At 41.0% G+C, this 26133-nt stretch overlaps 1 protein-coding gene across 1 annotated transcript in view; it reads left to right on the top strand.

Annotated features, from left to right (window-relative positions):
• The window catches only part of SORCS3 (sortilin related VPS10 domain containing receptor 3), a 428038-nt gene that overhangs the window by 296505 nt on the left and 105400 nt on the right, over window positions 1–26133 (top strand). The window contains exons 6-7 of the mRNA XM_083504742.1: window positions 10487–10551; window positions 18543–18661. Of these exons, the coding sequence (XP_083360868.1) occupies window positions 10487–10551; window positions 18543–18661 (184 nt within the window). The remainder of the gene's footprint in view (window positions 1–10486; window positions 10552–18542; window positions 18662–26133) is intronic.

The raw sequence follows: 26133 nt of genomic DNA, 5'->3' as shown, positions 1-26133 counted from the left end.
ACGATGGATGTGATTGGATGCTTTCCGCAGGTGTCTGCCTCTGTTTCTCCATGATTCCACCAAGAAAATGGCACTACCTACAGAACCAGATATTGCCCCAAATTTCATCACTATACTTACATGATTTTTAGGCTTAACTGGGTTTTTTTCTGGAGGCAATTAACGCAGAAATGAGCATTAAACTCACACTATATGCCACTAGATTTCCACAAGTCACTTTTATGTCATGCTCAAGTATAAAGAGGAAATGAACAGTTAGGGAAATGTCAGGGAAATGGAATAAGCTGCCATTGGATTGCAGCCTCAATCTGCATATGGTTGCCCATTTGTTATTAGGGCAAGTTATCTGTATATGTGCTCAAGCCCTTAACAGCTTGAGACCAGTTTGCCTGCTTAAAACATTTTTGTTTAGATCAGCTTATGTTGGAGTTAAATGGGTTTTATTTCTTTTTAGATACTGTTGATTTCAGTCTTTTGGAAGTTTTTAAATACCTGTTTTTACTGAGAATCTTGATGTTTTCTTCTATATTTTTGTAAACTGCTTTGGTGTGTGTGTGTCTATAAAGGTAAAGGTAAAGGGACCCCTGACCATTAAGTCCAGTCATGACCGACTCTGGGGTTGCGGTGCTCATCTCACTTTATTGGCCAAGGGAGCTGGCGTACAGCTTCCAGGTCATGTGGCCAGCATGACTAAGCCGCTTCTGGCGAACCAGAGCAGTGCACGGAAATGCCGTTTACCTTCCCGCCGGAGCGCTACCTATTTATCTACTTGCACTTTGATGTGCTTTCAAACTGCTAGGTTGGCAGGAGCAGGGACCGAGCAACGGGAGCTCACCCCATTGCGGGGATTCAAATCACCGACCTTCTGATCCGCAAATCCTAGGCTCCATGGTTTAACCCACAGCACCACCCGTGTCCCGTGTGTTTATAAATTTTGCTAAATAAAAGCCTAGTTTATTCTTCCAAAAGACAACATGCAATTCTTCAGATGGATCATGCACTAGTTTCTGAAAGTCAATATCAATGCCAAAATAATGAGGTCATAATGAGCTACAATATTATCTAGTACACTTCCTACAACAAGTTTTTATATGAAAGAACATATTCTTTACAGCAGTGTTTAACAAAACATAATTTTGGATGGTTTTTTAAACGTGTCTTCTGGTTCTGTGCCTTATGGTCATATTTCAAAGGTATTTTCTCAGTTGTGTGGATATGAAACACATTGACGAAAGAGGGGAAAGTTGTGGTTACCAGCATTCTAATTATAGATCGTTCCTTGGCCATCGCATTAGAGTATGCAGTACAAGTTCTGCATATTCGGATCTCTCAAAGGGCCTTTGAACTGATAAATTACTTAAATCCTCTTAGGCATATACTTGGGGTTAAATCATGGTCCTTTGTGCATATTTTATTTTAAACTGTAACATTAAAGGAAAGGAAGCATAATTGGGGGGGCTTTCTCTATTGTCTCTTCTCCCCTTTTTTGTTATGAATAGACCTGTCAGTAACATCAAAGCAAATTAGGAAAACAACCAGATCACAAGCATTAGCACAAGTGGAGAAGATTGACATGTTTCAAACGTATTGTGCTTGCCTGATCTGCATTCTAAATCATCTGCTGATTGATTGCCAGGCTGCCAATTGCATGTTAGGCTTTCTTTGTCCTAACAGTTCCAGTTTATATATGCAAATAAAAATCATTTTAGGAATTTGAGACTGTACCAGGAAGCAGCGTGGTCCCCCCCCCAAATAGAACTTCTCTCCTGATCTATTCCAGATTCAACTGATTTAAACCACCAAACAGAGAACCTGAATTTAAATCACCCATTTAAATCAGCCAGTCTATTTGCACTTATTTTGTAAGGAAAGGTGCATTGCATTGCAGCTTGCCATTGAAATATGTTACTTTACAACTAAACAAGACCTTTACTGGCACACCTTACTTTTAAGGTACATACTCATATTGTCAGGAATTGTACTATTATAGCCAGTGCTTTTTTCTGGGGGACGCAGGGGTACACATACCCCTAAACATTTTGTGAATCTATGTGTGGCCACGCTGAGGGGCAGTATTTCAATACGAGTAGGAAAATGAGAGTACCCTTAAACATTTTTTAAGAAAAAAAGCACTGATTTATAGCAGTGCAATTCACCAGTTTCATAGGTAAGAAGGAAAGCCAATTGTTTAGGTAAAAGCTCTCAGAAATATTTTGAGAAAAGGGTTAATCATTTTCAGTCAGATAACATATTATTTAATGGTGACAGAGTCCAATCAGATTTGAATAATTTTCTACACTAGTGTCTTTGCATTTGTGGCACTGGGCTGCTCAGTAAGGAAGATTATGCTTGATTTTAGCTCTGAATTTGCATCAAGTTAACATGTGTAAGCTACCAAATAGAATCCATGCACCATTTAAAAGTTTGCTGACCTGTTGTTGTAAGACGCTGAGTCAAGGCCCAAACCAGGGGCAACAATGCAAACAGCTTACCAAAAAAAATCTGGTAAATGCACAGGAAATAGGCTGCCATCTTAGGTGCATGCATAGAAATTTCACATGTGTACCACGTGGAAGGTCCTATGGGGAGAGAAAAATGGAGTGCAGATGACAGCAGCTCTCAGCATGTACCTCTTGTAGGTACTTCAGGCAACTGAGCATATACTTCTGTCCCATAGGTGACAATCTGTGTGAGTGTCTGGAGGTGGTTGGAGGATGGATGGCGGCTAACAGATTGAGGTTGAATCCTGTCAAGACAGAAGTACTGTTTTGAGGGGACAGGAGACGGGCGGGTGTGGAGGACTCCCTGGTCCTGAATGGAGTGACTGTGCCCTGAAGGACCAGGTGTGCAGCCTGGGAGTCATTCTGGACTCACAGCTGTCCATGGAGGCGCAGGTCAATTCTGTGTCCAGGGCAGCTGTTTATTAGCTCCATCTGGTACGCAAGCTGAGACCCTACCTGCCTGGGGAAACCCAGCCAGATGGGCGGGGTATAAATAATAAATTATTATTATTTATTATTGGTCTATGCTAGAGATCTGATGTAATTCTATGTGCAGATTGTAGGCAGATAAGGTTTCATTTTAATGTTGTTTGAAGCTTTGTATGTGAAGTTGGGGTATATGTGCAAAGCTGTCACTAACATTTTGCTGACAGAGGCAAAAGACCAGATGGTCCCTTGCACACATCCCTCCCTTGTACAAAAGATAGGATGTGGAACCTAACTTCAACATTTGCAGCAGTATGGCATCTTCTACTGCTCCTGAGGGCAATAGGCTAGCTAAGAGGATGCAGGGCAGGTTATGTAGCACATATAGTTTTGTTCCCTACCCTCTCATCCTAATTTTCCACCTTAGGCAGATGTCTCCCTCTGGCTCATGTTGGGACCAGCTCTAGGATGAGGTCTTCCTATTGCAAAAAAACTATGTGTATTTTTTCCCCATGTGCTGATAATTACTAGATTGGGGCTATGGTGCCAATCTTGGGAGTTGAAGCCCAAGTGGTATTATTATTAATATTATATGTTTATTTATACCCCATCCTTTTCCTTGACAGGAATTAAGGCAGCTTACAGATAAAAACAAAAATTACTAAAAACATAGAAAATCTATCATTAAAATACAATTAAACATTGATAGAATTAAAATGATATACAGGCCATAACCAGCAGTTTGAATTGTGCCTGGAAATAGATCAGTAGGCAGTAGAGCTGTTCTAGCAAGAGAGTCATCTGCTTCCTATAACCAGCTGTGCTATGTTGGTATATAAATTTAATAATGATCATGATAGCCACTATATTAACTAGTGTACTTTAGCAGAAGTTTTTATATTAAAGAAACTGCCAGCTGGAACATATGATAAAATACTCAGGCAATGTTAACAAAACCTGAACATAACATAATTATTTCTCTCTCTCTCGCTCTCTCTTTCTCTCTCTCTAATTCATCACTAACTTCCTCAGTCAATAAGCTGGTATATCAATACTCTAGGTGCCTTCTTCAGATTTCAGTCTGTTTGTGTATTTTTGCCAACTGCAAAAAATGTAGACACCAATTTAATTATGATACCATCTTTGGCTGTCCTTTGATGTAGGAGAGATTAATTCATCAGCTAGTTCTTCATAAAATGCATATTCCAAATGACTGCTCCAAAAGATAATGCTTTACATTTTCAGTTGTCTGAATCTCACAGGAACAATACACACACACACACACACACACACACACACACACAGACACACGTAGTAAAACTACTAGTGTAGAAACAATTGTTGTACACACACACACACACACACACACACACACACACTGTATATGTGTGTACAACAATTGTTTCTACACTAGTAGTTTTACTTGGTAAGTTTAAAAACGGCTTGGATTCTAAGATAAGACCTTCAGGCAGTTGTGGGGAACATTTGGTCATCCAGAGGTTGTTTTCATGGAACACCCTGTGCTCTGTGCCTGGTCTGAGGAGGAACACGCTGGGGAGGGTCCCAGCAGGAACTGAAGAGACCATGTGGCAGCCCCCCTCAAGCCATCCGGGAGAGAGAGAGACATGGAAGCAAGCGACAGCAACTGGAAGGGGGGTTGTTGTTTTGCTGTTTTGTTTTACTTATTTATCTCTTTTTATCCTGTATTTTATTTGGGTGTGTGGGGTGTGTGACTACACACCTATAGCCCCTTAGGGGCAAGATGTGCCTGGTAAGAGGAGGGCTACTTAAGGTGTGAGGAGGCTGGTTCCCTTGTGGGCACAACTTTCCTGGGTGGACATTTGGCTAAGAAGAAGAGGAGGAGTTTGGATTTGATATCCCGTTTTATCACTACCCTAAGGAGTCTCAAAGCGGCTAACATTCTCCTTTCCCTTCCTCCCTCTCAACAAACACTCTGTGAGGTGAGTGGGGCTGAGAGACTTCAAAGAAGTGTGACTGGCCCAAGGTCACCCAGCAGCTGCATGTGGAGGAGCGGGGACACAAACCCGGTTCCCCAGATTATGAGACTACTGCTCTTAACCAGTACACCACACTGGCTAAGGAGTTGTGTGAGGACCAAGGAACAATGGAGTGGGGTGGGAAGCAAAGTAATTCTACTAAGGTGGAGAGACTTGCGGGTAGGAAGGTAAGAAAGCACAATATTATTTGTTCTGCTCCTGTTTTTGTGGGAATTCTTCAACATTTCTACTTGGGGGAGAACCCTGATAGCAGCAAAGCATTGACTACCACAGGAACAATACAGTATAGATGCTTCAGAAACTGAAAAAAGAAGTTTTTGAAACAGCATAGAGGCTACAATATCCACACACAAAACCATAATAAAAAAACCGCTTAACACTACAGGGTTTCACCATTTTTGTCCACAATTTCCATTGAAAAATTGCTGACTGCTATATATTTCAATTGAAAAACCCTGCCAGTAATTATTCCATTCGAGCTTTAACGTGACTTGGATCTTCCTGGGCAGCTGTGCTACTGCTTGAACTCATCATATGGGGCATACTTCAAAGTGAAGCACTTCTTGAGTATCCTTTTCTGTCAATGGGAAAGATGTAAGCATGTAACACAAGTCCTTTCTTGACACTAAACATACTTAACTTTGGCTTGTGGAGCTCAATTGTCCTGCACAAACAAGCTCTGCTGCATCAGACAGATCTGCATGGCTGTTTAAGGAAGCAGTTTTATTCTGCCATTGGCTTAGATGCCTGCTCCAGAGAATGCAGCCCGTTGGGAAATTCTTCTTCTGTCTAACAGGAACAGGAGTGAAAGAGCCCTATTTGCATTCATTTCACTGGAGCTTGTGGAGAAGACATTGTTAGTCGTTTTGCCCAGAGGCTGACTCCAGCCTTTTGCCTTAAATACCTTAACAGCTGGCAAAACTAGTTTTGCTTAGCACTAGACCATCTCAAACTGCCTACTCCAGAAGTTGTCAGATCTTACTGGCCACAGGATGATCCGTCTTGACCAGCCAGCCTCTTTCTCTAAATAGTGTCCTGCTGAGAAAACAACATACCGTCTTCTCCAGTACTCGTAATATTTAACATCTTCATGGCTAATTGCTTCTAGCTTCTTTTATAATCCATTAAATATTTAAAAAGATGACCCAGTTGTCATTCAAAATAAAGGAGAAATTGTTGCTTTTAAAGCTAGCTGCAGTAATTCAATTCTGTTTTTAGTGTATTTGGGGCTGGGAATCTGCTGTAGTGTCTCCTCCAAATTAGTTCTCTTGCTTTCCATTCCATCTTTCTCCTTCTCAACTTTGTAGACCTTAGTGGGGGCTGGTAATGGCTGAACTTCCCCCATTTGATTCTTTTGGTTGTCACCAGTAGGGATGAGGGAGAAATTAGACTCAGTCCACATTTAAAGCCAAATCAAATTCATACTTTCCAAAATGAAATGACAACTGAAACACAGACCTCCTTCGAAATTTGCACTTATCTAAATTTTTCAATGCAGCTCTCCAAACAATGTTTACAGAAATGAATTTAGTAGGACAAAAACATGTTAGTGGGAAATTGCTTGCGGAAATGTGCACATTAGCCAAACGTGCATTCAAAAAGAATGTGTTTATTAGGAAAAATTCACACAAAAATCCTGAGTTTTCATGAGGATTTTTTTTTAAAAAAATGCAAACTGCTTCAGAAATGTGGAGAAGTGAATACAGGATTGAAAAATGAGAAATTCGGAGAATGAAAATGGACAGATCCTTCTATCCCTAGCCACCTGTTACAAGTATATTAAAGCACTATGAGCTAGGCAGATTCCTATTCTAGATCCAGCACATTTGAGGTTTAGTGACATCAGTAGTGCTCGTCTCCTCATCTTTCTACAGATAGGGAGAGCTGACATGTTGAGTTCTCTGGGGAGATTCCAAAGAGAGGATGTCCCCTGGGTTGGAATTTCCTGAAAAACCTGACATTGAGTTCATCTGCGCAGCTGTTTTTTGTTTTTCTAATTCCCATCTTGCTTTTTAATCTTAATGAGAAGCAAGTTATTCCACCTTCCCTTGGTTCCACTAAATGGGCAACCAATTCTTCCATATTATATTCATTATTATATGTAAACTACCATATGCATATTATATGTGTATATATTCCTGGTTCCTAAAGTAGCCAGCTCATAAAGAGAGACATGCAGCAATGCACATCGCTATATAAAATAAGTATTACTAATATACAATTATCCTGCAGAAATATAGCAGCTTGACTCTTGGATATGCATTATATGCATGACATACATATTTTGGTAGATAAATTTGAAATAATTAGGCCATTTTTTATTTTTAAAAATCCAATAATGCGCGAGCAGTGTGGACACAAGTGGGCACTAGATGACAGATGTCTGATGTGAGTAAAGCTCAGTCACAAAATGGCTATCCTCATCCCTCCTCCTTTTACAGGAAGTCTACCACTAAATTTCTCCCTCTTCACACCTGTTCTGCAAGATGTGTATGTCTGTGTGTCTGTGTGCAAGGAGTACACTTCTGTTAAACATGTACTTTTTAAAATACTTAAACCCTTAGAGGCTACATGATGCCATATACATTATTTATTATAAAGAAATGAAGAAAACTGTTAAGGTTGGTTTGCAAACACGTTTGATTGAAAAGCTTCTGCAGGTCAGGCTTTTGCAGAGTATGTGAAAACATTGAGCCCATTGGAGACAATACGAGCCCAGAGGGAGAAACAAACAACACACCTTGTGCTGTGGAAAATATCTGATTCTTCAGAAATGTGCAGTTTGGGAATTAGGAAGGTTTTCAAGAAATAGCCATTTATGCAAGTGGTCTGAAGGCAAAGGGATCTTTTACTTTGCTGCTGCTAAGCAGGCTTGGGTCTGCATCCAGACCACACATTTATAACTCAATTAAAGCACCCCTCGCAAAAAACAAAAAAACAAAAAAACCTCTTGGGAACTGTACTTTACCCTTAAAAAGGTAAAGGTAAGGGACCCCTGATAGTTAAGTCCAGTTGCGAATGATTCTGGGGTTGCAGCGCTCATCTTGCTTTATTGGCCAACGGAGCCGGCGTTTGTCCGCAGACAGTTTTTCTGGGTCATGTGGCTAGCATGACTAAGCTGCTTCTGGAGAAACCAGAGAAGTGCACGGAAATGCCATTTACCTTCCTGCCAGAGCGGTACCTATTTATCTACTTGCACTTTTTTTGGCATGCTTTGGAACTGCTAGGTTGGCAGGAGCTGGGACCAAGCAACAGGGGCTCACCCTGCCGCGGGGATTCGAACCACCGACCTTCTGATCGGCAAGCCCAAGAGGCTCAGTGGTTTAGACCACAGCACCACCCGCGTCCCTTACAGAGCTACAATTTGCCACAAGGTTTCAAAGAATGTGTGTTAGCTTTACAGTGGTACCTCGAGTTACAAACGCTTCAGGTTACAGACGCTTCAGGTTACAGACTCTACTAACCCAGAAATAGTACCTCGGGTTAAGAACTTTGCTTCAGGATGAGAACAGAAATTGGGTGGCGGTGGCGCGGCGGCAGCCAGAGGCCCCATTAGCTAAAGTGGTACCTCAGGTTAAGAACAGTTTCAGGTTAAGAACGGACCTCCTGAATGAATTATGTTCTTAACCGAGGTACCACTGTACTTTAAAGGCATGTTGTGTACATAGTCTGGGACTGGGCAATGCCTAGATGGGAGATGCTCTGGGAACCATAGGTAAGCTGACTTTAATTCCTAGAAAGAAGAGAGGGGCAGGGATATACATGTAAAGGGGGAACCCTGACGTGTCCTTGATTTTACTTGTGAAATGTGAAGGTTTGGTTTAAAGAATGAACTTATTTTGTGTAAAATATTTTGTACCCCACACTTCCTCCATAAGATCAGAGTGTTGCATAATGAAAACAGAAACAAAAATAACAGACAACATGAAGCAATAGCAAATAATTCAGCAGCCAAAATACCTAGTAGTGCTCAGAATCCAGATTAAAAAGAAATGTTTTAACTGGGAAGGATGTTAGCTTGGCTTCTGCTGCTGGGCTGCCAAAGCTGCCACCATGGCAGGCTCCTTTCCCTGTGTGAAACTGAGCACCACAATTCATGCTGCCCACCTTTGGGTTCCTTCACCTGAGCTTCTTTTGGGCAAAGCCTGAAACGGGCTGGAAAAGGAGCCCAACCCTTATAAGTGCTTGTGGGTGTGTTGATATAGATGTGCAAAACCCTTTTGAGAAACGTCAGACAATGTTCTTCATGCTTTTTAGCCAGCTGTAAAATCCCGAATGCTGCACATTGGAGTAGAATGTAACTCATTTTCTCACTGCATGATTAAAATAGTCCCAAGTTTCATGACCTTAAATGCACACAGACGGGCATATGCCACATCCCCACCAAATGTAAGCAAAAGTAATTCTGATGTTTTAGTACAAAATGAAGCATGCCAAAGAGCACAAAACAATACAGGGGAAATAACTCCCATGCCCACCGACAAACATTGTCCTCTGGCATAATTAGATGAAGTGTTCGCATTACTTCTCCTTTTTGTGTCATTATAAGTATCATTAATATTTTTTTTCTAAAGCCAGCTCCAAATTGATGCACAACTAATAAGGCCAATTTCACACATCTATAATGGCCAGAAGTGGAGCATTTTGTGGGAACAATGAGTTATATGTCAAAGAGTACAGGGTGGCTGCAAATTCAATTAGAAGAACATTCTGCCTTATTACCATTCTTCAATGGATCAGGAATGACCCAAGGTGTTTTACCATTTGAGACAAAGAACATGGTGTTCCCCTTTTTCCACGTACAGAAGCTAATTGTGCTGGCACCTGAATCTTACTTCAAATTTGATGATGGGAGAAGACTATACCTGAAGGCAGCAGGGTAACTTAGCAAGTGAAGGGAAGGCTATCTTTCAACAAATCACCACTGCTCCCCACTCTCCAGCATTTGCTGCCTAAGGCAATTGTCCCACTCTGCCTAATGGTAGGGTTAGCCCTGCAATAAATAGTTCAGCAATAGTGAAGGAGGTTTGCTGAAAGACACAGCTTGTTCACTTCCACTGCATGTAAATCATGTGCCCTTCCCCAAACACACACATTCATATTTGCCTATGATACATTTGCACACTTGTTTGTGACAGCTGAATGAAAGAAGCAGCTCTGGAGGGCCTGTGCTAATCTAATAATTGGCTTTATAGAAACAAAGAATGATCTATTCTTAATGAGTAAGCAGTAGCCAAACCCATGCCAGGTTCTAGGTAAGACCCTCTCACAGGTGGATGAAATGGTATTAAATCTAAAGCCTCTGACTTTATTGTTCTTTGTGCTTTTTGAACTAGGCTATGTATTAAATCCAAGGACCTTGCTTTTCATGGGGCTGTTTCATGCACTAAATCCATTCAAGTCTCAGGGTGGCTCGTTTCAAATGGGAAGAAGCCAGCTGCTTTTCTCCTCTTCATTTCCTACCTGCCTTGACCTCTGCTTGCTATTACAGCATTCTGCCTTTCAGATTGATTTGTTTCTCTTCTTCTTCTTCTCTCTCAGGTCCGTCACGGGTTTGGACAAGGAGCCTGACCTTGTACACATGGAGGCTCGCACAACAGATGGACGTGAGTGTCTCTGCACCGAGTCTATAAAGTCAGAGAGGGAGAAACTGCATTTTCATTTGGGTTGTTTTGGGTTCTTGATTTGCATTCTAATTGATAGGGAAGATGTGGGTCGCCAGGCTCAATTTGCTGAGTGTTTCTATCCTTAAACTCCAAGGGGAACCAAGAGTACAAGTTTCATTCCTGGAGAAAAACAACAGCTAAACTCAGAAAGAAAGCAAGAGTAAAACTCTTTGGCCAGGACTGAAAACTTGTGCTTCGGAGATTGAGAATGCACATATAGCCAATAAAGCTCCCTGCCAACAATCTATAGGCCACCCCTATTTTAGGCATGACCAATACGTGTGTGATCGCACATTGAACCTGGAAGTGACCTGGAAACTTCACAAAAGATGTCACTATAAGGGTGGAATGGGGGTGGGACGGTGTGGGGCAGGGATAGGGCGGGGACAGAATGGGTGTTTCAATTCCACACTATTTCACACAAGCATGCAATGACTCCAAACGTAACCCACATGCAAATTGGGGGATGCCTCTATCTATCTATCTATCTATCTATCATCTATCTATCTATCTATCTATCTATCTATCATCTATCTATCTATCTATCTATCTTCCTGGGCCAGGGAGCCGGTCTCCTCCTTCCCTGCTGTTACCTGTACCATCTTCCTTCATTTTCAGAATATGCCACCAGGCTATACTACTGATACAGTTATAGCTGGAGTACCAATACTTGCTCCTTTCAATATGGCATTTCTAGAAACTACTGATTTCTGTATTGTTTTGGCCATCCATCTTTTTGAGCAAAGGCCTTATTTGCTTCCCATCTTGTATGGCAACAACTCAAGCCATTGGAACACACTTATTGGTTCCTTGGTGATATTTTTATTTTTAGCAAAGCAGCTTCAGGAGGAGAATTTGAGAACTGAGGAGAACCTGGAGGCACTAAACTCTTTCTCCAGTCTCTCTCTCTCTCTCTCTCTCTCTCTCTCTCTCTCTCTCCATTCTAAACCCACCCCTGCAAGGTTTCAGTTACATAACAACGGGGATTCTCACGATTGCACAGACTTTTTCATTCCACGTGGTTCTGAAGAAATAAAGGATTGGACATAAATTCCACACAGGGGAGGGGGTTGACCCTGCAAGTGCCCCGATTGAATTCTTGTGTGCATGACTGAAGAAAGCACAGTCTGTAAAGAGGAGACCTTCCTCCTGGATTCTGCTCACACAACCTGCTTTCCTCCACCACCTACCCCATCATCCTCACCCAAGGCAACCCCACAAAAGGCTCATTTTGTGGAATTGCAGGTGTCAGAGGGCTCTGTTAAAGACCAGCAGGAAGTAAAGCACAATGTTAGTTGCCAAGTTTTTTTCTGCACAACAGCATAGGAGCTGAGTTACAACCACCATGATAGTCAGTGAAAAATGAGGCCAGTATTATCCTTTCCAGCCTTTTGGTTGCTCATAAGACCAAATTCATGTTTGGGGTGAGCACCAGCCTGCTCACCATCTCAAGAGGAAATAGTGTCATGTGTAATTAGCCTAGGAAGTGGTATTTGCCATTTCATGCTTTGGGAAAATCCTTGTATTCTCAAGGACTTAGGGGTTTTCTCTGTTATTGATCAATTGGCTTTGATTCTTTCAGTCAGCAGGAAGAAAAAGCACTCACCCATAAAAGTGATTATTTATCCCAATATTGTAATTGAAAGTGTGGTCTGGTTTAAACATGTTAAATCAGTTTGAATTATTCTCAATACTTCAGTACTATCATTGTTTAAAAAATCCATGAGTTAGATCTGTTGTGTCTGGAGTATTGTAATGGGCAGAAGAACTACAGTTGCATCTGTGAAAATGATTCTCCATATGGAGAGCTCCCTCCACAAAACACCTCACAAAGATGCTTTGTTTTGCTGTTCAACATCCTGAAATGTAATTTTCATTTTTAATGGCACATAAACATTAAAAATTCAAACCCAAAACATAAAATTGCATTCACTTCTAAATGTCAGTGAAGCTTGTGCTAAATTTTTCCCTAACCAGTGTGAGGCCTCTAACTGATCAAATCTGTGAGAACCTCTGATTTTATCTTTAGGCTTTCATAATGACTTTTCCTCTATACATATGACTCTCTTTGAAAGTTTGTTCTGCCAGGATTTAGAGATTTACAAAGCTCACACCAGAATGCCATCCCACCTGTTACAATGAATGCCTGAATTCTTGCTTTCTTCTTGTAGTTTAGGCTTTATGGCTATAGGAGGGCAACTGTTGAAAATGGAGAACTGACATAGCTGGATAACTAAATGAGACTTCTGGTGCAGTTAGGGTTTGCAAATCTTCATCCCCTCTAAATTCAGATTGATTGATCAGTTGATTCCATTCCATTTATTGATAGATTCCTAGGAAACATTTCAAAACAATTTAACAATTAAAAACACCTATAAAACGATTTCATATTAGACTTGGCACACTCATAATTCCCCTCACTTCCACTCCACTCATTTCCTCCTAGCTCAATTCTATATTCAAACACTGCTGTTCTCCTTGAGAAATTATTAGGAACCCAGGGTCCAAATACTTCTCTACACACACTCTTGTAAGCCTCAGCCCCTTGGGCTACAGTGTTTGTGAGATCTTCCTAGAGTGTGCGAAGCTTCCCATCCTTTCAATTACAACACTGCAAGGGCAGCATCCCAGGTTGAAGGAATTTTTGATGCACATGACACACAGTATTGCTAGTAAACAATCTTGTGATCTCCCTGTTGTGGAGTATATTCTTCTCTTCCCCTCCCCCCCCACCCAATAGCTGACTGTCAAATGTTTTAGAAACAACTGAGAGTTTCCTTGAAATGGTGTGTGATACTATGGTGGCAGACATTTCTTAAATAAGAAGTTTCAATTCCAAATGACTAGCTGGATCAGTTTTGTTTCAGCAAAAATAAGGAGCCAAATACTTGAACAGATGATATGCAGTTAGTGAATTCCTTTTGTCCGTCAAGATCCCTAGCAGAAGCTTTGTATATTTTCATACAAAGCATAAAATTGAAATGGTTGCCTTTAAGCATGTTTCTTGAAAGGTACTTTGAATTTGAATTCATATGAATAATTTGGAGCAATAATTTTCTGTTTGTGTGGAGAAACACCATGCTTACACACACACACACACACACACACACACACACACACACACACACCCCTTCAGATTCTTGCATGTTAGGAAGATGCCCTGAGTTGTGGCATTAAATGATGATTCCTGGGCTGATAGCCTGTTCAGACCCAACTCAAATTAAAGTTTGACAATTGAACTCTGCTTTCAGCTTTTCACCTCAAAAGGATAACTTTTTAAGAACAGATGTGTATAGTGTGATGCCTCTTAGGTTCAACACAATAGGCTGGAAAAAAGAATTTCCCCCCGCTTGTAATGCCTCAGTGAAATCAGAGGAGTGAGTTTTCTAGCCTGGGAATTATTCCTGTGCTTGTTATTTAGACTGAAAATATAACATGCTTATAGGATAATCATGTGCTTGCTCAGCCTGCACTCGTCCTTCTTGAAGCCAGCAAACCACTGCTGACACCTATACTCTGGCATTGGTTACTGTAACCCCTTAGCGTGGGACAAATCAGAAGGGCACTAGGTTGGGGATGGCAGGACTAGATGTTTTAAAGATGGGAACATCACTCACAGGAAAAAACCACACACACTTGGCATCATAATAATTAAAAATGCACTATCCATTTACAGCCTGGTTTGGGGTGTGGGGAGGTCAGCTGGGCAATTGATTTTTGTCTTAATTTCTTGCATTCATATTTCTCCTTTCTTCCTTCATGGAACTCAAGGAGGAGGGTATGTGGTTCCAAGGCTGTGCATGCACTGTAGCCTGGCAAGATCTGCTACGACTTGGCATCATGTTCCTTTGTACCACACCCTAGTCTAGATAATAGGGGGGGGAGTGTTTGTGGGGGGGAGAGCCTGTACGTGGGAAGGAAGACGTTCAAAGCTCCTTTCACTTTGCACGAGAAAAGGATCTTGTGTGTTTTGTTCAGTGGTTGCTGCCCTGCTGCCTTTGCTTGTTCATGGGGTGAAGAGAGAAGTCTCACAGCTTGGTGCTGAATGAACAAGCTGTAGGCAGTAGGCAACACGTTGCTTTCCTCCATTCCCACAGTGCGTTTACCAAGTGGAATTATAGCAACATAAATATGGCTTAGAAAAGTATCACGAGAATATGAATGTGTCACTGAAAACGTACCAGCCAAGAATGCTTGAAATCCAACCTCCACCCCCCTGCAAAAATTTTTTTTGTCCAATTATGCTCCAGTTGCCAACTTGATTCCAATTCAAGCTGAGAGGAGTTTATTTATGTATTTACATCCCATGTGGCCTTTGAATCAATGATTGCACTGTGCAACCCCCAACAGGACACACAGCTACTAGATTATCCTTGCTTCAACCTTACATGCTGTATAGGAAAGAGTAGCATCAAGTTCAAGAGCAATCAAAAGGCTTAAAAAGGTTAGAATGATCTTGTTAGCACCTTTGATTCTGTGCATTTTCTCACTTGCCTGAAAACTTGCCTTGGCCAGTGGTCCTGAGGTGGAGGAGCCTACTTCAAAACTCACGTGTTCCCCAAATGTAAAGTGCAATCCTCAACTGGGACTTTATAAACTCAGAAGACTAAGCAGTTAAAATTTTAACTTCAGGCAACTGCAGCAAGGGGATGACTTAATCTGCAGTTCATGGCCAAGAATTCATAAATGAGAACTGTATGGGATGGCTTTTCTCCAGGAAACGGAATATACTGACATACAATCCAATAGGCTGAGGGAGGGAGGGAGGGAGGGAGGGAGGGAGGGAGGGAGGGAGGAGTTTTGTAGATTGTGGACATAACCTGAGCTCCTCAGGTTAAGTTGATCAAACCAAGAGTAAGCCATTCATCACAATGCTGGGATGATAAGGAAGAGGGAGAAAGGATTTGGTGATGATAAACTAGTATAGTTCTAATATCAGACTGTGAAAATCATCAACATTCCAAAAATAAGGTGTCCCTGGTTGAAATAAAGTCTTGTATCCTCTTTCGAATTAATCATGTGAAAGCCTGGACTGGATGAATCCCAAGCCGGAATTAAGATTGCCGGAAGAAATATCAACAACCTCAGATATGCAGATGACACAACCTTGATGGCAGAAAGTGAGGAGGAATTAAAGAACCTTTTATTGAGGGTGAAAGTGGAGAGCGCAAAATATGGTCTGAAGCTCAACATCAAAAAAACGAAGATCATGGCCACTGGTCCCATCACCTCCAGGCAAATAGAAGGGGAAGAAATGGAGGCAGTGAGAGATTTTAGTTTCTTGGGCTCCATGATCACTGCAGATGGTAACAGCAGCCACTAAATTAAAAGACGCCTGCTTCTTGGGAGAAAAGCACTGACAAACCTAGACAGCATTTTAAAAAGTAGAGACATCACCTTGCCAACAAAGGTCCGTATAGTAAAAGCTATGGTTTTCCCAGTTGTGATGTATGGTAGTGAAAGCTGGACCATAAAGAAGGCTGACCGCCGAAGAATTGATGCTCTTGAATTATGGTGCTGGAGGAGACTTGAGAGTCCCATGGACTGCAAGAAGATCAAACCTATCCATTCTTAAGGAAATCAGCCCTGGGTGCTCACCGGAAGAACAGATTGTGAAGCTGAGGCTCCAATACTTTGTCCACCTCATGAGAAGAGAAGACTCCCTGGAAAAGACCCTGGTGTTGGGAAAGATTGAGGGCAGAAGGAGAAGGGGACGAGATGGTTGGACAGTGTTCTCAAAGCTACCAACATGATTCTGACCAAACTGCGGGAGGCAGTGGAAGACAGGAGTGCCTGGCCTGCTCTGGTCCATGGGGTCACGAAGAGTCGGACACGACTAAACAACAACAACAGCATCCTCTGTTAACAAATACATTAGATGGAGAATCCAGACACTTGCCACTTACTGCATAATCATTTCAATCCAGTTTAGTGGTTTTCAAATTCTGCCAGAACATTGCATGCTCAATGTATTTTGTTATTTTCCTGAACATTAATTTTTCTGTGGTATTAAATGTTCCAGTAGTATGAAAGTTTCAGATTTCCCAAGGGTCAGTCTTCTTTTCTCTCTTAACTCTAAAAGCAGTTTCAGCATAGCTGTATTAAACATGTCTGATTTGCCATTCCTGGATTTCTACGCACTGGGATAAGACCACTCCCACTCTTGGGGTGGTATTCAACAAAATATTGGCGGTAGTATAAGGGTTAGAGCTAATGCAAAGAAATTTCCTCCTGCTCATCTGTCCCCCTGTGTACTCTAGACCATCCCCAAATCTACTTTGGACAGGGAAATTCATATGGGGCATGAATGGGGAGGAGACTGGATTTAGCTGTGTGTTACATTTAATACAACACTTCGTATTTTTCCATGAGCTTTTCCTTATGTTGAAAAAACATGTATTGTAGTTCATTAGTTGAGCCCTGAATGCATTATCTCTTTTCACTTTTCTAAAAGCATCCTTCTACAATGTGGCTAATATATTAGATGAAGTTACTTTTATTCCTTAATTTCCGTAAGAATTTTTGTTTAATTTTCGGGGGACCTACATGTTGTAATATCTGTGCCACAAAGCAGAACCAAAATTGAACTTATGTTTTATATTTAAACTCATCTAGGGTTGAAGATGCTTTGTTTCTATGTTCCACATACACTCTTTTGTAAAATAAATAAGACAGACTAAGAAGCAAAGTCACAAATAAAGGCAGATTAAAGAGAACCTCTTTTATCTCCCTGTGAATATCAAGCAGGTGACCTTTTTCTATACATTTAATTATTGGTGTAATGCATTCAAAATGACACGTTTCCCAATAGGCAGCAGTTGGTTGTCATGTCAACACATGTACTTTATTTGCATCTGTTTGCCTTCTCTATTTTTCATTCCTGCTTATTGTGCACCTTTTGCTTTGGTACACAGTAGTCGCCGATTATCTACCTTGTTGGATAAAATGAAAGGCTGTGTGGCAAAATGCAGGGCATAGGAAAAGGTTAGTGAACGATCACCACATATTGATACTGACCAATCCAAAGTTTGCCAGTTTTGTCTAAGCTTTGAATAGATACATGAATACATGAATCCAACTTACCTGAAGAGGAGATAGGTTTTCATTCAAAAAGAAAGCTACTACTGCTTATGTCATAGTTGATACTTTTCACACAGCTAAGAAGTTTGGACTTTGGATAATAATAATAATAATAATAATAATAATAATAATAATAATAATAAAATAATTTATACCCCGCCCATCTGGCTGGGCTTTCCCAGCCACTCTGGGCGGCTTCCAACAAAATATTAAAATACAGTAATGCACCAAACATTAAAAGCTTCCTTAAACAGGGTTGCCTTCATGGACCAGGACATTTACATGGACATGGCCCAGGTCTTTACATATTGCCTAGGTGTAAGCAATGCTGAGGCCATTTATTAATCATTTCTTGAACTGTTTCCTATCATGCATTTTTAGTAACAAATATACCCGAGGCCTTGTGGAGTATAAGAAAAGTGTAGCAAAGGAACCAGTTCATGTAGGTTGATTATAATGGCAGTATGAAGTTCAGGAGTATGATGAAGGATGCTGGACAGGTAGACTGAAACTGGATTATATGTACCCGGAACAGGAATAGTAGCCCAGAAAGCAGATAATAGGGGGTCGTAGGAAAGCCAAAGCTGATCGGGATCTAGGAGAGCAGGCTACAAGAATCTACATTCCAGGGAATGTAGGCAAAGGAATATATTGGGAAACGTCTTGTTTTCCAAATAATGCTCATAGTTCACCAGGGAGGATTCCTAGGCTGTGCCTATAAGGTTTTGAACTCAAGGCTGTCAGTGGTGAAAGATGAGTCAGATTCTCTGGTCTGAGTGTTTGCTTAACATCAACTCATAAAAAACTATCAGAAAATATTTTAACATACATTCTTCTTATTCCCATTACAGATGCCCATTATATAACCTGTAGGATTCAAGAATGTTCAGAGACTACCAAAAGCGGACCTTTTTTGCATTCTATTGACACAAGCTCTCTCGTCGTCCAGGATGAGTACATTTTCATTCAGGTATGGGTTTGTAGAATCCAAATTTGCAGATCACGCTGAAGCTGCATGGACAATATCAACTCCTTTGTGAGTTTTGTTTTTCATGCCAAGCACTATTTTTTGGAAAAAACTTAGTTGAACAGAAATATGAACACATGCAAACATGGAAATGGTTTTACAGATTTTATGTTTGATATTGGTCTAAGGGCAGGGATGTCTTTCGGGACCTTTAAATGTTAATCTGCATCCACCCTCTATGCCTGATTCCGCCAGATATTTATGCTGAACGTTTTTTTCTTTTTGTAAACCATTGAATTGTCATTTGCATCAATTCATTCTACTTCAAGGAAAACAGTTTTACCTTTTACCTGCCAGGCACTAATGGTAAAAGTTTGCACCCTGATTATAATGAAATTCACTTGCCATTGTAAATTGACTTTTTTTAGACTTTCAAATGGCAGAACCTAAGGAAATTCAGACTGTAGATGCTGTTATTAATTTGACTGACAGTTTAGAAATGTGGCTCGTTACATTCCTTTATTCCACTTAGAATATAGACTCCTGCCTGTCACCTTTGTATTCAGTTCTTCTTTTCTGTGATCTTTGCTTTTCTCTCTGTCACTCTAATGACTTTTAATCCTGTTTCTTTGTGCATCTGTTGGTCTGTCTTGGCATCACTTTTTCTTGAAAACTCCAGTTCATTTGTATGCCTTGCTTTATTATTCAGTTCTTCACTCCTTTCATAGGTTTATCCACCTCAATTTTTCTTCCACAAGTTCCTGTTTTGTCTCTGCTGGTCCTTCATTGTTGGGTGCTGGCAATGTCAAGGTTTCAAGTTTGATCCCCGCATGGGATAGCTGCATATTCCTGCGTTGCAGGGGTTGATTCTCAGGGTCCCTTCCAACTCTATGATTCTATGACCCGTTGTAAAGTAACAGTTGCCAAAATATGGAATGAACACTTGTTTTCCTCATCCCTGATTTTTGAGATTTGAGATGTACTAAGTCTTGATTGGGCAATGGACTTTTCATTTTTTGGATCAGATACTTTTCATAGCTGGATCAGTAAGCACACAGATTATAGTTTTTATTAAGCAGTCTCATAAATGTGTGTGTGTGTGTGTGTGTGTGTGTGTGTGTGTGTAGTCAGTAAGTTTATGGTGGGTATGTTCTGATACTTGTTGGATGGATCCTTCAGGCAACCTAGTTCTACTCGGTGGCTGCAAAAGTCAGAATTTGTTGGGAAATAATTAGCCAGAATATTGGGGAAATAAGAGCACTGAGAGAGACGTCTGAATTTATGCCTTCCAGGATAGTGCTCTGTCAATATATGTTGCTGCATAAACCTTTTTCTTTTTAAGTTTTAGCTAGGAAAACTTAGCGATTTGTCTACATCAGTTCTTAATAGCTGGCAATATGGTACAGCAATGAACTAAAGGGTTTTAGGGTTAATTTTCTAATATCAATTGTTTTGCCTGTAGTCTATGAAAGTTCAGCTGATCCAATAATGAAGTTGTCAGCCACAGGGTGCTTCTGTGAGGGAAGGGGAAGAGCTGCCTGTGATTCAGAAAGAGCTGGGTAGGGAATGATGAGGGACTGGCAGCTGGATGGGAAGAAGTTTCTTTTGAAAAGAAAGCTAAGAAGCAGGGATTCTAGAAGCAGATAGATTAAAGAAAGGGAAAAGTAGGTCCAGTAATGAAATACAGGAACTCGAGAGAGGTGTAGGTGAAAGATGCAACTAACTGTAGAAGAGAAAGGGGTCAAGGAAAGGAATGACTAGTGAAAAGCAGGAGTCTAAGATATGAGAATCTGTGTGCCATTGGCACGAACCGTGTGCAAGAGAGTCAAGAGCGCTGGGCAGACAGAAGTTCTTTACCATTAATTAGAGTCAGCAGAGCTGAAGGCAGCAGGATCGAATAGAGGATTTTAAAAGTAGCACCTTTGGATATAGCATGTGGCTAGAACAATGCGTTAAAGAGTAAGTCATATTTGAAAGCAAAAGTGGATCAGTCACTTGAAAACAGAGAACGTTGGGAGGTCTGACAGTACAACTAAGGGGTTTGGCTTTTTGTTTTCTGTATTTCAGTGCTTATAAAGGAGAATTTAGCATTTGTTGATGGGTTTGTTGTAGAGGTTCTGAGGACTAAGAACAGAGACAGCGACAGAGCTGAAAGTTATTTTTTCTGTGACTGTCACACTGCTAAAGAGATGAAGGTGATGACATAGTCAGATCAGAGTTGGACTTAGAAATACCCAGGCTTTCCCTCAAACTTCAGGGCTAGTGAATGTGAAAAGAGAGCTGCCAGTTTTGCTTCTGAAGTCATGCAAAGAATGCCAGTCAGTTCGTACCAGTGATGAGATGCTCTGTGTGGGCTGATCATTCATCTGCCTGCAATTGGCATCTACTGGAAACAGAACACTTGGGGCTGGAATTAATTGTTGCTAATTACTCTAAGTTTAAAAAAGCCAACGGATTAAATGAGGTGTCTTAGAGGTACTTATCTCTGTCTCTCATTTGAAATTAATGGTACAGAACATTTTTATGTTTATTATTTGGAACATTAAATAAACATCAGATAAATAAGTAAGATTGAGGGACATATGAAGATCTCACAGGTGTGAGAATGATCACTTTATGAAAGTGTGTGCGTGTGTGCCTTAATCGGCTCTGTGTTTACCCTGAATTAGGTGGCAAATTGAGGTGATTTGTGAAGGTTCTCATGTTTCTGTGTCAGATCATACTATTAATAAGGCATCTTGAAGCAGATTAGGGACTCCCTAAGTTTCTGAGAGGCTCTTTCTGTGTACACACCACATTTAATTCTAGATTCAATTGAGACTTTCTACTTGTTTTTTTCTGCATACTCCACATACAATCTAGGTTTAGTGCATATTTTTTGGCCCCTGAAAAGTGCTTCTTGAAGAACTTGTTTCATTCTGAAAACAAAAGCTCATTGCAGATTGATTCTGCATTATCCCACAATCTGCCCATTTGAAAACAGAAAGAAATAGGCAGTCCTGCCAATGGGGTGTGTGGGTGATATTGATTGTATCCCCAAAAATCTCTGGGGAGTGCAGAACCACTCCCCTTCACCCACATGAAATGTAGTCTAATGGTCCAGGAAGAGTGTAGACACAGTTGATTTACACCAGGTAGAATCTGGAGTAAAACCTTGGGAATAAGCATACAAAATCAGGGAAGTGGAATATGAGGGAAGAGTCCAACCCCAGCCAAAATAGAAGACCACTTGTTTCCAAATTCTCTTAGTATACTGTGGCTGTATGGGAAACTCAAGTTGAGATCAGGAGAGATGAAGGTGCACTATAGCTATGTACAGGTGGCAGTGTTTAGAAACTGAGAAATGCTGTTAAAGAGCTATTGTTGCCCATAGAGACATTCCTGCCATGGTTTTTATTCAAAACTCTTTTCACAGGGTTCTGCAGCACTTCAAGAAGTGCTCTGTAACAATCAAAATGACAAGAGCGGCTGTGATAGATGTGCATATGTTTTGGAGTGACACTTGCAGACATCTACCTGGTAGCGTCCATGACAATGAATATGTCCACACTCACATCCACCCACATCCCACTTTATAAGCCCACATTTGAAATGCTTTTCATAGTTTTCTTTTCCATATGTGAAAAGGTAGGGTTTTCACATCCATATAGGTGTGTAGCTCTTTAACATGGTACAACAACATCTTGAAAAAACCACTGTCTGCCTCTAACGCTATAATAACATTCTTCTGTTGTGTTGAGGGTTACCGGTAGTTAAATTCATAGACTTTCTCTTCCTTCAGCAAGGTTGCCCTGTGCAAAGTAAGGCTCTCTTTCTCCTTATTACAAGTATGTAGTCGGAAGAGGAAAATAATAATATAATAATAATTTTTTATTTATACCCTGCCCTTCCCCTTCTAAAAACTGGGCTCAGGGTGGCAAACAGCAGATATAAAACATTGATTAAAATGCAACTTAAAAACAGCATAAAATACAACATAAATGCAGCATCAATGTCAATAAAATTCAAAAATTCAGGGGTCATGGGGGGACCCCAGTCAGTAAACATCAAATGATCACCAGGGCTAACTGGCCAAGGTGGTCCTACTAGGCCCAGCAAGGAGACCAGGGAAGAGTTCAAATGTGGGGTCCCAGAAGGGTTTCTTCATAGACAAGGAAAGGGGAAAGGGAATAGAGGATCAGGCTACGGTAATTCAAATTGAAGGCCAGGCAGAATAGCTCTGTCTTACAGGCCCTGCGGAAGGAGATCAAGTCCTGCAGGGCCCTAGTCTCATGGGACAGAGCATTCCACTAGGTTGGAGCCATCACTGAAAAAGCCTTGGCCCTGGTGGAGGATAGTCTGGCTTCTTTAGGGCCTGAGTAGTTTCTTGCTACTCTGTGGAAATGATCATCTGTGCATCCCCTATGAAAGAGGCCAAGCAAATATACAACAGTGATGGACAATTGCTCAAGACTTCTCAGCCTTGGATCTGACTATGTTTTCTGCAGGTTCCCACTGAAACCGGTGAGATCTAAGGCATGCCTATCTTGTCCCACTGATTTCAATGAGACCCAGGTTCAACTAACTTAATCTGAATACAATTCATTGAGCTAATGACAAGCTTTGGGAGCAAGGAAGCTCTGCAGTCCCTCAGATTGTCTGACCAGCTCAGGTGAAATGCCTTACCCAAATGAAGTGGGAGATGGATCACAGAAAGTATAAAAAGGGAGAGTGCCTAAATTTCCATACACTGGGTGCCTTATAATTAACCCAATAATAAAATGGAAATATAACTCCTTTTGATTTTATGCAATTAGCTTTGGGTGAAAGATTATGAATAGGAGACTGCAATCCACTGTCCACATCCCTGGGGGGAAGCTCTGTGGAAGTCAGTGGACTTACATCTGAGTAGACAGAAGTGTAGATTGCTTCTATACTTCTTTATAGGATTGCACTCACAGTTTAACTGATGGCCAGAACAAAAGGCTGCAACCTGAGCACTTCTATATTCTTCCCAGTGAGCCTCGCCAGACCCCTAAGCTTTATGTTCCTATCTGGAGCACTGTAGTCTGAGTCTATTTGGAGCTTTCAGTGCAGCTCTTCCAACCTTCATCAGAGTTAGGATTGGCATCAGCATCTAGATGCACTCCATTTCTGCTTTAAATTGGGAGATCCTTGCACCATTAACCAAAGAGAGATGTAATGGGGAGGCAATAAATTATCGTTATCCAGGGACCTGGGCCAGAAACACCCCTTTTTGTCTTTGGCTTGCATGAAATATTTACTCAGGTTTCTGAAGCGCACAAGAAGAAATGTAAATGAGGGCTGTGGAGTGCAGAGTCTCTGCCTTGTTGATTGTTTATGCTGTCTGTCACCCTCTACCTTTCCAGCATTTCTTCCTCAAATCCTCTGTATCACTCCCATTTGTTATGCAATTTCATGCCTACTTGAATATTGAGAAGCTTTCCTCTTCAAATAGAGTTGGCTGGTGTGGCTCTTTCCCCCATGACAGTCGAGGGCATCCCCTTCTCATCAGTGGCTTCATTAAATCACCTTGTACCGATAAAAAGAGTCGAAACTACACCGATATTAATAGATTCCAGTTGTAATGTCTGCTCTTACTGATGATGCTACTGAGTCCAAATGGTGATGGAAGGGAAAGGGGATCTTTGATTTCTCCTGATGAAGGGAGGGTCTGTGGCAATTTGAGCTTGATGAGAGAAATTACAGGATGAGATACCATGATGCTTTCTGCATTAGAGACCAGAATACGTTATCATAATGGTTCTTTAAGTATTGCTCTCGATGCTGACTAATTTTTTAAGTATCACTTGTGAGCTAGGAGAAGCCTAGATTTTATTTTTATAAAAACAACAGAAAGGGTGTTTGTTGGTAAAATGAGACTCTTAGCTAGAGTTCTTTCAACAAGAAAGTCCAAAACCTTTCTGGATTTTGGCTACATCCTCTGTAGAGGTGATGCATGCAGAGAATTGGGTTCTGCTGTCCCCTTTAATATTCATAAAGATAAAGTATCTTCCCCCAATGTCTGAGAAGACAATTAAAAGAAAAAAAAATCACCTGATCATGCTAACTAATTTTACTGCTACTTTTTGTTAAAAAGACCACTGTGATAGACTGTTGACTCAATATTTATTGGTCATTAGTGCATGTGGGTCTTACAACAACAAGAATTCTTACAATAAGAATTCAGTCCTACATAAAGTTTGGTTTAAGAAAAAATACTTTCTAAAGCATTTAGCTAAAGACGAGCATTGGCAAAATATGTCAATATTGTATTTATGTAATCTCTGAGTTTCTTTCGCAATTCTACAAAGGTGCAGCCAGATTTCATATGTCACATCTGTGCTTGAGTCTGGCACCTACTTCAGATGGTCTTTGACCTGAACCATGTATGAAACAAGATATCTATAGGTGGCGATTCCTTGGAAAGCTAGAAAAGAAATGAAAATAATGTCTACAGATTTCCAAGAAGGTCCATATTTACTGGTTTACAGAGCAATATAGCTGCTGCCCTCCATGCCAGGCTATAGGACAGATGTGACTCTCTGCTTAGTTCTCCCAGCTAAGCAGGCCTATTTGCAGCTTCTAAATTTGCAGCTGGGTAGGAAGCCCACTGACAGTATGTCCACCAATGGAAAGCTCTGAAATGGGAGGGGCTGGGGAAGCTTGGATTCTAAGCCAATCATAACCATTGCCAGCTGGCATTGGGCCTGACCCAGAATCAAACACCGCACCAACCTGGACCAGGTCTGGTAGCCGTCCTCATTGTCCTATCCCTGCTTCTGCTGCAGCTGCAAAGACAGGCCAGATTGGAGGTGCAATTGTGGCTCCATTGTTCTTCAACTCCCAACATAGGGATGGAGATTGGTTAGGACTGCAGCCTTACACATTTTTATCCCAATATAACAATGCCATTGCTTGGATCCAGATGTCCACAGTGTTCTGATGTGCACACAGAATCATGTTCACAAATAAGGGCTTCCCCATTACCTTTCTTAGTCAGAAAGCGAATGTGGAATCCTTTCTTTTGTGGGACCATGCATGTATATTGGAGCTGGGCAACATTTTAGGTCATGCCATCTATTCACAGCCATCTATTCAAATATATTCATGGCAATTATGCAATAGAAATATATTTTTCCTTGGCTCTTCAGATGGAGCTATCAGGTTTTAACAGAAATCGATCCACGCAATTTATTTTTAACTTCTCCCTCTTTAGCTCCAATTGATTTTTATCTTTGTGATCAATGGTGACAAGAACACTCTGGCAGGACCACAGGGGTCAGTTCCTTCAGTCTTCTATTGAACCAATCATTAAAAGCTTATTATGAAACTAATAGGATGGAGACGTTTCAGGGATGAACATGATTGCAGCTGTTTTATTGGTGAATAATGCCTGACAGTGTTGATCTACTTATTATCAGTCTTAAGAAATGTAAAGGAAGAGAGGGAATGGATTGCTCCCACAAAAATAA

Source organism: Podarcis liolepis (assembly GCF_965112155.1).
Source record: "Podarcis liolepis genome assembly, chromosome: 5".
Lineage (NCBI taxonomy): Eukaryota > Metazoa > Chordata > Lepidosauria > Squamata > Lacertidae > Podarcis > Podarcis liolepis.
Note: the sequence above shows the minus strand (reverse complement) of the source record. Positions and strands in the feature narration are given on the sequence as shown.